Source organism: Homalodisca vitripennis, chromosome 4, assembly GCF_021130785.1.
Source record: "Homalodisca vitripennis isolate AUS2020 chromosome 4, UT_GWSS_2.1, whole genome shotgun sequence".
NCBI classification, from domain to species: domain Eukaryota; kingdom Metazoa; phylum Arthropoda; class Insecta; order Hemiptera; family Cicadellidae; genus Homalodisca; species Homalodisca vitripennis.
In genome coordinates, this window is record NC_060210.1 from 107773655 (window position 1) to 107787071 (window position 13417).

Below are 13417 nucleotides of genomic sequence, written 5' to 3' on the forward strand. Positions count from 1 at the left end.
TATTTGAGAAAACCTAAAAAAGTTTGTTGTTAAATACATTCATCATAGAAATGAAGCACATAAAATTTACAAGATATTATTAGAACTATTAGAAGGTATATTACATTAGGCTTCGACTACTATGTGACGAGATACTTTATCAGTGGTTACAATCGGTTAAAATTTAAAAATTAAAATAATGTATATATTTTTATTGTTAGAAAGCCTATTAATAACACCTGCAATTAAATTTATTTAACTTTTTATACAAAATTACTTATGCTAACTTATAATATTATGTAACTGCATTACAGATGAAATGTCTTAGTAATTTTAACCAACTAACTAAAAAAATATATGGACTAAAAGAGTTAATCATTAGGGCTGCAATTTGCCTCTTCTAATTTACTTTGTTTGGATCTATCAATTTTGGTTAGGTTTCATTTCATTGGCCTTTTATGAGAGATTAGTTATTTGATTGTAAAAAGGTTTTTAGTTTACTTTGAACTGGTAATATTTGTATGTTAAAGATCCTAGAATCTATCATATGACTTAAAGGAACTCACGGCTGTAGCCACCAAGATCGGTGTATTGCCAGACCGGAAACGCCGGAGTGCTGCCTCTCGTTCCGGCTGGGTCCTGTCTCCATGGATGGATGTTACTGGGAATCCCAGCTGGTGTAGGAAGTCTTCCAATGAATCGGCACCCTTCTTGGTCTCGACAAACACTAGAGTAAGTGACTCTGCTGCTACAACAGCAATCAATATAAATTTGAGAGACCATGAAACAAACCATTTTAGTAAGTGATATTAATCCTTTAAGGGCAAAAACTTAGATCATACTAGAATTGAAACACAGCTTCCAAGCTCTGTTAAACTGTTCAGTATTAAATAATACACTTTTACATGTATGTGGGAAGTGAATGTGCACCCAAAATATACAAATACTTTAATTTCCACAACAAAACATTATTTCTGTAAATTTTATTTACACACATTTCACTATATATATGATGTGATTGATCAGTTAAGTTTTTATTTATAAATAATTTGTTGTTGATCTTGGAATGTTTTACATTGGATCCACCAGAATGCGCTACGATCGCAGTTTCAAAGGTTTTTCTATTTTAATACCAGGTTTTCCCGACAGTTTGTGCTGCTATCAAATTTTTGTGTTGTTTTGTAACCGTGTAATTATTGTATGAGTGCTAATTGTAATATTACATTAATAGATCTGAATTAGACAATAGTTATTTAAAGGCTGAAGTATAATAAGCGGCCACCATCACAATCGAATTATTGGTATTTCTGATTAGCCTATCTAAACTACAGAATTTCATTATAGTTATTTAAAATTACAGTACAGTATCGGAATAGGCCAACAAAATTTATTTTAAAACCAATTCCTACACTATTAACAATAGTTATTCACACATGTGATTTGTATGCTACTTAATTTGAACTTATGTGACCAATTGTGACTGTAGATTAAAAATGTAAATTACAACAAATTATTTTAAATCCAATTAGTTTAAAGCTTGATTATCTAAACTGTTAACAAATTATTCACGTATAGAAACTCAACCTTTTGATTTGTATGCTACTTAGGTTATTTGAGGTTATGCGACCAATATACTCACTTCAATAAATTTGCAAAATAAGTTCAATAACTTCAATAAGTAACTATAGTTTTTTATGTACTTTAAACATCTTATTAATGTAATATTACAATTAGCACTCACACAATAATTACACGATATTACAAAACAACACACAAATTTGATAGCAGCACAAACTGTCGGTAAAACCTGGAATTAAAATAGAAAAACATTTGAAACTGTGATCCTAGCGCATTCTGCTGGATCCAATGTAAAACATTCCAAGTTGGTCCACCCGTTTAGGAGGAGTTCAGCTCCATACACACGCACACAAGAAGTATAAAGATAATGAAATTCGGTAGTTTAAATAGGCTAATTAGAAATATCAATAATTTGATTGTGATGGTGGCCGCTTATTATAATTCAGCCTTTAAATAACTATAATCTAATTCTAATCGTCATTTTAGTAGTTTAGATAGGCTATTCAGAAATATCAATAATTCGATTGTGATAGTGTGCCCATTTATTATACTTCAGCCCTATAGGGAATACTTATTTAGTATTTTAGATAAATTAAATTCTGTTGGCCAGTTCCAATACTATACTGTAATTTTAAATAACTATAATGAAATTCGGTAGTTTAGATAGACTAATCAGAAATATCAATAATTCAATTGTGATGGAGGCCACTTATTATACTTCAGCCCTATCGGAAAACCATCTAATTTGTTTGTGTATACTCCTGAAGGATTAACAAAAAATATTGTACATTCAATGGCATTACGATAAATTAAGTTGTAAATTGAAAACATATACCTGTTATAAAATACTTTTTACCTTCAGATTAAGTAAGTTTAAGTTTTTATTTAAAACATCCTCTACATTTCACATCACTCATGTTATACTCACACACTATCGGTTGGTGGAAGTGTGATTAAATGTACATGTAATGAAGTTAGATATTGTAATAACTTTTTAATAGACATTTTTATCAAAACAGCCCAGATTGTTACAGATTAACACATTCGAGTCTACGCTCGAGCCAGACTCGAGCGCCGTTGTTTAATCACCCGGCCGGCGCTCGAGCGTGACTCGAGCACAGCTTTGCCGATTGATATACGGAGTTGCCCGAGTGATATTCGAGTGCCGTCTGCTGCATTAAAAAGCCAGCTTTGTTGGTTAGTTCAGAAAAATTCCGCTAGGCGCTACTACGTCATACCCGCTTGAGGCTTTTGTTTATCGACTGACGTGGCCTGGCGCGTCGTCAGTCTGTCTACGACAACAATAATTTTTTTAGCATTTGGAATTTTTTTGGCAAATAAAATAATTATTTGTAAATATATATATAGTAAATGCCTTTAAAAAAATTGAAATTAATTATATTATTTATTCAAAAGTTAATTTTCAAGTAATACAAGACATGCGGGGAGTTTTTATTTTTCTTCAAAAAATTTAAGTTTTGAAATTTTTTTTAAAATTTATTACATTTTATAGGAATAAAGTTTTACATATCAATTTAAAGAGGAAAGATAGAACTTTCAAGAAAATATAATATCATATACATAATATTTAACAGTTTTCTAAAGAAAAAATCTGAAAACCCAATAATTTGTGCAGACCAGGATATTAAAACAGCAAATAGCGAGCCAGACTCCAATGTGTTAATCAAAGTTTAAAATTTTCAAATTAAAGGCGTGTGTACAGGACAACGTCTGTCGGGTCTGCTAGTATATATATATATATATATATATATATATAATTCTATATCACAAAACATACCTTAGAACAATAAAAGCAATATTATTATGACGGTATACTTATAACTATTAACCAATATAATAACAAGCAACTAAACATGCTTGAAATTAAACAAACATTTACTTTTTATGAGGACGCTACTATCCAATATTTACAGTATTAGACTATAAAAAGTATTTTCTTCTGCTATAGTACACAACAAATCACACACTTTCACTCAATAATATAGAGTCTACACATTTATTTACAAAATCACACACTTTCACTCTATAATATAGAGTCTACACATTTATTTACAGACATGTAAAATCAATTAACTTGCTAATGTAAAACATTAAACATTGAACTAAAAAATACTAAATAGCTTATTCCCACAATTGTAAACAAAGACTCACACAGTTGACACCATGACGATTGATGTCAAATTACAATTTCCTTGCCAACTGCACTATCGTTTTATATGAATGCTTATAATGTTCCGAATTATTAATCATTTTGCCCAACAATACTTGAAAATTCATTTTATAAATACAATGGATATTATTAAAAACTATTTAACCTTATTTACACCTCATAAAGAGTATTAGTTAGTAAAGCCAGCCAATTTGTGGACAAAAATATTTCCATTCAAATACTGGCCATCCAGACATTGACCAGCTGGCTTATTCTCGGAGGATTAAAACAACCTCTTAATTAAACTTACAAGGCTGACTCAGTTGTATTGCATTAAGCAAATCCAACAAGAAGCTGCGCTTGTCATTGTCTTCCACCCAGACGACCTTCTGGGTAATGTTCTCGGAAGTGGAGCCGACACGGCCGATGGCTAGGAAAATGTAATTGTCCAGGAAATCTCTAGCTAAAATCTGCAACACACAGTCAAACTAGTGAAGACACAGTAAGTAACTAAAATAAAACGTTGGTACTGTAAACTTCGGTAGAACTAATATTTTATTCAAAACTCCACATAACAGATCAATCATGCAAACATTATACTTATTTAGTGTTTTATGGTTGTGACATTCAAAGTGAAAAATAGTAATTATTTCCCCCAAAATAAAATGCTCATTAAAAAAAATGTCGGATGGATCAGTTATAAGTAATGTATCAGTTGCTAAAGACAGTTAATGCGCACTATAGCAAGAACCACCTGAGAGTGCAGTTGAGAAAGAAGCCTACTTGGCAGTGACATTGGAACAGCCAACCAGTACTGAGCGAGTTCCTTGCTGTAACGGCAAGCCTCACTGGTACAGAGTACTTAAAATACTTAACATCGCTAAAATAAAATATAAAAAAAAAAACATATAAACATTAATTTACTGTATTTCATCATAAAGAGATACAATATCTTTGATATATAATAAAGGCATTACATTTTCACATCCATGTTATTTTCAATGAACATTCAATTTGATAAGAACGTTTTCAAATACATTGAATTAAATTGAAAATCTCTTTATTCATTAACACTTAGAGTGCTAATCCCGTAATTTTACGGAACGGCGAAACTTCCGAAGAATGCTAATCCCGTAGTTTTACGTGGTTGTCATTTCAATTGGTATTATATTACATTGTCCGTATTTAAACGGGTTTTGCCTACTCTACAATGTTATTTGGGTTTTTTAGTAACACAATTCACCGCTAGAAAGCGTCAGATGTATTGTATGAGCTTAATGACAAAGCAACTTCGGTCGCGTTGTTTACGTGCCGCTAACGTGACATTCGTTTGCAGCCGGCAGTCGATGTCGCAATCATGGCTTCTCGCAGCTTGAACGACGTTGCGATCAGTGATGTATTAGATAAAGATAATTTTATTGGAGTAGATAGTATTTTTGACGATTCTGACATTGATCCTGATCTAATGGAAGAAGATTAGACACATACTTCAGGTAAGAATAAGTAAGTCTATTATCATATAAACATCAGTCTAAAAGTTTGGTTATGTTATTGTTTTCGTGAATCAAACTATAATTTGTATTATAATAAATTAACTTTATACAACTAATATTTTATTCTTATGAATAAAATAAAAATATATTCATATTTTGCATAGTATATTATTATGTTACAGATGCTGAAAACAGTGCTGACAGCGAAAGTGATGCCTACGCATCAATATGACGGCATAGTTTTTTGTCAAAAAACTACAAAACATAAAAACATGATTTTTATTATTCAAAGGACAGTTTATATTTGTAAATGGGTCATTGTAAATAATTGTATGTATGCTTAGTTTAGTAAGTTAGATAAAAAAAACTGTCTCAAAAAATAATTTTTTTTTTTCAAAAATATATGTTTTTAAAAAAACATTTTTTATGTGTACTTTTTAAAAAAACCACAAAAAAATCTCACGTTAAAAGAAAGACGAAAGTAAGCTGAATTAAGGTATGTAAGTATTTTTCTCATACCTTAAATACTTTTTTTTAAATAAATTTTTGAAAACCACCAAAAACGCCCAGCATTCTACAGAGTTACATGTCATTTAGGGCCAGCACTCAAAGTGTTAAATATACATTTTGTATACATCGAATAGCATCAAAAATAACTTAACTAATATACTTTTAAACTAAGAGGTTATAATGTGAAAAAAATACTCTAATCCTATAGTCAATCTAAGCACAAATACCCCAATAATTGCTGCTTTAGCCATAACACGGATTAATTTAAAAAAATACAGAAATAATTAACAATATTATAAATAATTACAAAGAAACATTTTTAAACTATGGAACTAATACAATAATAATATATTTCAGTAATCAACAATAAGTTAGCAACAATTATTTAAATAAATACATAAATAATCCAAATAAATATATAACACAAAAACAAATTGATATATTGCTGTTGTATAAAAAGCTCAGCTCAACCTAAAATTATAAAATCGTCACATAAACATACACATAAAGAAATTAAGTATAACTTCAATTTTTTTGTAAATACTGAATTATTTTTCTCTGTAGTTATTGTTAATGGAATGTTAGTTAAAAATATTTTTCATGTGTAATTATTGTTTTTCTCATAACACTATAGTCTATGTTTATCCAGTGAAATACCACATCTTGTGCTGTACTTATACCTCACTCTTAACATGGAAGGGTTGTTATTTTTTGAGATTCATCTGAGAACTATGTTCCTTTACAAAGATATATTTCAATACATCACAGTGAGAATTTGTTACCATAATGATTTGTTTTGTGTCACTTTGATGTCTCAATGGCAACAAAGTGAAGAAGAACCTAAGAGACTGGCTTGTGAACCACCCTGTATATGGCATGGCAGAAACTCCAAGTGTAATAGAAGAATTGGACAATAATACTTTCTTCTTTATTGATTACATTTTTACTATATAAACTATATATATTTTTACTATATATATATATATATATATATATATATATATATATATATATATCAACAATGTTTATACTAATATTGTGAACATCACATTTAATGTTCTTAACGAATAAGTAAATACAGATTGATGACTATACTATACTGTTATGTTATACACTTCAGATCTTGTAAATTTATAAACATTTGATAGTATCCTTTTTAACACGGCTATGATTGATTTTAACCCTTCTTTTGTATAAAATTATTTTTATACCTCAGTGATTCCTAAATATTAAAACTGACAACTGTTGAAAATGTCATAAATGTTTTTCTATAATAAGAATGCACTTTCTTCTAAAATTAAAATGTAACTTTTCTTTTTTTTCAATCCAATGCAATTTAAAACAATATATATTAGGTGATGCTAGACAAGTAAAAAATACAGGTGAAACACATGTAAACAGAAGCAAAGCCTGTTATGATAACAGGGTTTGCCATACAATATTGCCTCCTGAGACTGAAAAAATATAAAATTGTAAAGGTAAGCATATTAACACATTCGCTGCTGAAAAAATTTGACCGGCCACAGTAAATGCGGGAACTTTTTTTTACTTACCCAAAATGAAGTCAGAGCAGCCAAAAAGGTTGTCCAGGTAACCCCACTGCCAGATTTGGTGACAATTGTTGCCAGCCACACCTGGCGCTGGTCCCCGCTTAGTCAGTACCGCAGGACACTGGGTCTATTACTTCCGAATGGCACTGACACTCGCGGAAGACATTGTCAATTTCACAAATAGTGAAAAAAAAATTGTTTGTGTAAAAAAATTTAAAATAGTCCATAAATATAGAAAAATAAAACTTAATCGCAATCATCCTGTTCACTCATAAAGTCTTCCATTAGTTCATCGTCGTCCTCCATATTGCTTAAATAAAATAATAAACACACATCACAGTCACCTTACACCATACACTACATAAAATACAATATGCACACAAACAATACAGCACAGCCAGTGAATGAAAATTGCGAACCAAAAACGGATTGGTAATAAACAACATATGTAACAGGCACAACACGTGGCAAATGGCACAACGTTCCACAGCAACTGGTAGGCTCACACTGAGGCAATGGTGTCCAAGTGAGCTGATGTCTACTGTTGTCATCCGCAGTGAATGTGTTGTCATTTTAAGCAACACAGTGTGGCAGATCAGTTTTAAAAAATACAATGTTTAGTAAGCATTTAAAAATGTTTATAAAATATAGGCTTAAACTCATCTAAAAATATTGTTGTATCCTATGATAAATAAACAAGTACATTTACTAACCGCTCCACATTAACTAAGAAGATTTATGTTGTTTGTGTTAAAGTAATCAAAATATGATTTAGAAAACTATTGTAGCATTAAATGCTCTTTTATTTTTGTATAGAGCTTTTACCTTTATACTAAAAATATTTAAATGCAAATCAGTTTTAATTTGAGGTTTGTATGTGTCGTGTGGGCATGGATATTGTATTGATTGCTACCAACTGCACTCTTTCATGGCCCTTACTGTAATGCTTTTATCGTTGTTTGCTTATTAAAAAAAAAAATCAATCAAAATGGTTTGTAACCGAAATTAACTTTAAACTTTGTTAATATCTTCTGTAATTTAGTTCCATAAATAAAACTATTGTTAGATTAGAGTAGTGTTAAATCTAAATTTTTAAATTGGCAAAGACAATTGTCTTACACTGCAATTTTATTCAAGTAAATCAAGCATGAAAAAAGAATCTACTTAGTAGAGAAAAAAAATATCCTACCCAAAAGCTTCAATATTTTAATTTAAAATATAATTCATGTTGCCTTATATAATTTTTTGGATATTAATAAACAAATATTACAGTCAAAATACAAACGTTTTATATTGTATTTGATTGCTGTATATCTTAAGTTCTGAAATTTATGTGGACAATTTTCATAAAATATTGACTGTTACTCGTGATAAAAATTGTAAATGCAGAAAAAGAGTTCAAAAGATACCCTCTGCACTCCTGTTAAATGTTTGGAATTAAAACTTGTACAACAGTCTACAAGGGAAAATAAATTATAAAGGGTGATTTGGGTAGTGTTACCGGCACTTTCTAAGCTTATTGTACTATAAAAAAATAATGAAAAATGTTCATATAAACATAGGTCCGGAAATGCTTTGTTACTGAGTAACAGCCAACAAAGGATTTCACCCACAATTTAGTACCCGAGGTTAAATGATCATTTGCTGGGAGTTGGGCAGACTACTCAACGCAGTCCGGGTGTTGGTACACGACGCCTTTATATACTATATGGTATGGAGGTTTTTGCATAAAAATAACACATTTCCTTACCATAAGCAAAAAGTGCAAAATATTCAACTTTTTCGTTTAGAATTTTATAACTCGTTAATTATGAATGCCAACATCACAAATACATTTTATTCATGGAAGAAGCTCAATTTACTTAAGATGGCATCAATAACCTTTGCAATGAACACACTTGGGCAGAAGGCAAATTCACATAGCACTATTGAATGTAACTTTCAATACAGATTTAGTGTAAATTTATGGTGTGGCCTCCTTTACGATAAGTTAATAGGACCGTTCATTCTCCGAGGACATCGAAATTCCAACATTTATCTGGAATTCCTTAGAGAACAATTACCGCAGTTATTAGAAGATGTTCCATTAGCATCAAGATGCAATATGTACTATCAGCACGATGGTGCTCCTGCCCACTTCTCACATAACGTAACTGTGTACTTAAACGAGCATTTTCCCGAGCGATAGATTGGCCGCAGTGGACCACACATCTGGACGCCACAATCACCAGATCTAACGCCATTCTGTGTATTTCTGTGTATGGGGTTAGATGAAGAATCTAGTATATAAAATAAAAATAAATACATGAGAAGAGTTATTGGATTTTATTGCAGATGCTGCCACACAAATCAAGAATAACCATGCAGCGTTGCGGAGGGCTACACAATCAATCTGAAAGCAAGCTGCCAAATGTATTGAAGTACAAGGACAGATTTTTGAAAACTTTCTCTAAATTTTATTTCTAACATAAATTTTTATGCCAGTAACACTTCCCGAATCACCCTGTACATTATTAGTTAGTATCAAAGTAGTAAAAACACAACTCAATATTATAATAACTATGTTAAAATCACCAGTTATTTTTACACCAACCTGAAACCGAATTTAAAACAAACATGTTACAATCCGAAACTTGAAGTGTCTGATCACTCTTGAAAACACTAGAGTATAATTCATATTAGAATAGTGCCTGACACTTAAATTACCTGGATTTCTTTAGGAAATGTTGCAGAAAACATAAGAGTCTGACGTTCACCAGTTTTCGGCATTCCATTGTTCTCTACGATTGTTCGAATTTGAGGTTCAAAACCCATGTCTAACATCCTATCAGCTTCGTCAAGGACCAAAAATCTGAAGCCAACATGAATACAATAAATAAAGATTTCATAATATATATGTTAGGTAAATATCAAACATTATTTTTACCCATTACTTATATTTATTATGCTAAAAAAATAAAACATCAATATTAGAACATGAAACAACACTAAGAGTTTTAAAGTTAATTTATTTATTGCACTCACTCAAGCTTTAATCAAATTTCATTCATACGTAAAGTAACCGCATAATCTAATAATCAACCACCTGTCCAGTGTTGGATCCTCTTTCCCAGGAGCACTACATACAACAAAGTAACCATTCAAAACCCTCTTTCAAATTTTTTTAAAAACTAAATGTAATCAGCTTTAACCCTGATGTACTACTATATTAAACCTTTAAGTACTACATGCGATTTAGTTCTGTTACTAAATGTATAAGCATTAAATGTCACACTGATTTAATTTAATTAAAAGCCATGTAAATGCCATGGTGGCAATTCACTGCCACTATATAAACTTACTTAATATTTTTGTATCTTCCGATAACATTCTGTGATATTTGCATAAAACATGTATCCCAACTATTAGACTAATAGATATACCATGAACAAAAATCAGTATATGATATCTGTCTTTGAAGAAGTTAGGTTACCTTAGATTGCAAGAAAAACAAATGTAGCTCACATTGGGCAGGGAGAAAACACAATTCAAACAGAGGAGCGTATTTTAAAACTGCCAGAAAATAAGGAAAGATTTGCTGTTTGCAGCAAAAATGGCCTACAAAGTGGTGACAAGATGATAAAATCTAGAACAGTTTGCAAGAAGTATGAAAGAGGATTGCATGGAATATGTTATCCATATAATGTTTACTAAATTGAACTCAAATTCTTTTTTTATTTATTTTATAAATAATTTATTGTTTGTCAGTGTAGTAAACAAGGAGAAGGCCTATCTGAAAAACATTTGGTTCAAGTTCACATGAGTCCAATTTCATCCATTCATTGTTGGAAAACACAGTATTTAGGACTTTGCACAAAATGTATATATAATATTCTTAACTGAGAATTTTCTTGAGAGTCATACTTTTTGTGGTTGTATATAGACAAATTCAATGTTAGAATACATATGGCTTTAAGGCCATGTCACACTGCCGTGGCGTCGCGTCCGTCCATCCATAGTATGAACGTCCGCGTATGCCGCGACGGTCTCGAATCCCGTCAAACTACCAGACACGCGTCCGCGGCCAACGCCACGTCTTTCTATGAGTTGCTTATGCATTTCAACTACTTTGAATTTGTTTAGTTATACACTGATAGTGGAATTAATAGTTTGCTATAGCTCTACAAAATTAATTTATTGTTCTGGAGCGTATTCATTAATAATTATTATTATCAAAATTATATTTTCATTATTACATGCAATACTATTTCTATTATGAACTTAGTAATTAGGGCATTCAATACTTTGATATACCTCTTTAAAACTATTGGTTTTTATATATAAGATGCACTTGAAAGGATTATTTTGTAATTTTTGTGTTGGTGTTTTCAGTTTTGTGATAAGTCTTTATGTATTTAAAATAAGGCCTATTTAATTTTGTTATAGATCAAACATTATATGAAAAATAACAAATAAAATGATTGCATATAAACATGACACCAGAGTATTCATTAACCCTAGAACTGGCGGTCATTTCATCCTGGAGTGTCGGGCTGTTTTAGAGCTTCGCGCAAGGGTTTTTTAAACAAATTATTAAAAATATAAAATAAAAGGAGTAGACAGTGGCAAGAGCGCGCGGTGCCCTGGTGAGGGGGTTGGGGAGGTGCTTTATGCGCATGCGCGAGCCTTCGTAGCATCGCCGACGTCGGCCAAGGATCGCTCCAGCCGCATAGCGCAGCAGACGGTGGCCGACGCGACGAACGTTGCGCCACGTCGGTTATGTCAGTGTGACTTGTCCTATTTGACAACATGGTTAGCGATTATTTTAAAAATCCATCCGCAGATGGACGGACGCGACGCCACGGCAGTGTGACATGGCCTTTATGCCTTAATATTTTGTTATCACTGGAGTCGTTTGAAACTTTTTCTTTTTTTTTTAACTTCAAATGTACAATGCTTATATGTATATAAAATTCATACGAATATGATTTTTGCAAGTAAATGACATATATTCTAGCAACCCATTAATAAAAAAAAATGCGAAGGATGTGATTATTGTAGTTTTTAAAATAAAGTCATTTCCCGGAATTCTGCAAATCCTGTAAATAGTATTTCTGGTTTACTTCTTGTAATATAGATTGTAATATACTTCTTGTAAATAGTTGACCGGAGAACTGATGGGATTTCCAGCCGTCGTCCAACCAATGCCCCTCTGACAACAAAAACTCTGAGCGTGGCTGACTGGCCGTCTGCCGTTTGTAGCAGACAACATTAAGTTGCGTTTACACTGGCAAGTAAAGTTTCGAGAGAATTTGCACAACTAATGTAGCATAATGTGAACAATATAAGCAATTTTACTCACGAGAACTGTCGCAAGTACTTGCAATGGTTGTATCGCTGGTTGTTACAAGACGAAGTATGTTCACACACCACAGTGATGTCTCAGAAATGTTTATAACTGAAATTTTAATATCCGATACTGTTCTCCAGTTCTTGTAACCAGCTGTCTGGCACTGGTTGCGGCAGCGCTCGCGAGAGCTCTTGCACCCATTAGACTAACAATGTTTAGTTGGACACAAAACTTGAGCCATTTTTTTGCCGTTGTAAACGCAGTTCAGTTGAAATTTGGATGTGACCGTGATATCAAAACATAAAATCACTTCCTTTCTTTTAACACTTGTAATTTGATGACAATCTGAACGTGTGTGAGGAGCATTCATAGACCAACCGAAGCTTTGGCAGCGATACGAGCGGTTAGCGGTGAGCGCTATATTGGGCGAGGTCAAGTTTAATGTTTGTGTTGTACATATGGGGAACAGCAGCAGGGCAGTGCAACACGATGGCACTTATCCATCGCCAATTCTGCTGCTCAACCCACAGCTCAGTCTGTCATTGCTGTGCAACAGGAAGCAAACGCCCCCTTCTCAACGTTACTTGTAACTAACCCACTACTTTTTTTCTCCAAAAGGTTTCTTATTAAGCTATGTATAAGCTCTTTTCGGTGATAAACAACCAGGCGACGAACCAGATGCTAGTATCGGGGAAAAGCTTCTTAGCCTAATTAAGGGCACGAAGATAGGCTTACCCCTCTAACATCAAAGGGGCACACAATAAGCTCAGGTTGACGTGTGAGGATCTAGGAATCCACCCCAATATCC

General features: G+C 32.3%; 1 protein-coding gene across 3 annotated transcripts in view; it reads right to left on the bottom strand.

Moving 5' to 3' along the window:
* LOC124359933 (ATP-dependent RNA helicase DDX3X) overlaps nt 1-13417 on the bottom strand; it is a 61090-nt gene that overhangs the window by 7695 nt on the left and 39978 nt on the right. For 2 of the 3 annotated variants that reach the window (XM_046813086.1, XM_046813083.1), the window contains exons 9-11: nt 9987-10131; nt 4038-4197; nt 546-727 (exon numbers count right to left, since the gene is read on the bottom strand). In XM_046813086.1, coding sequence (XP_046669042.1) covers nt 546-727; nt 4038-4197; nt 9987-10131 — 487 coding nt within the window. The remainder of the gene's footprint in view (nt 1-545; nt 728-4037; nt 4198-9986; nt 10132-13417) is intronic. The other variant, XM_046813084.1, reaches the window with a different exon arrangement.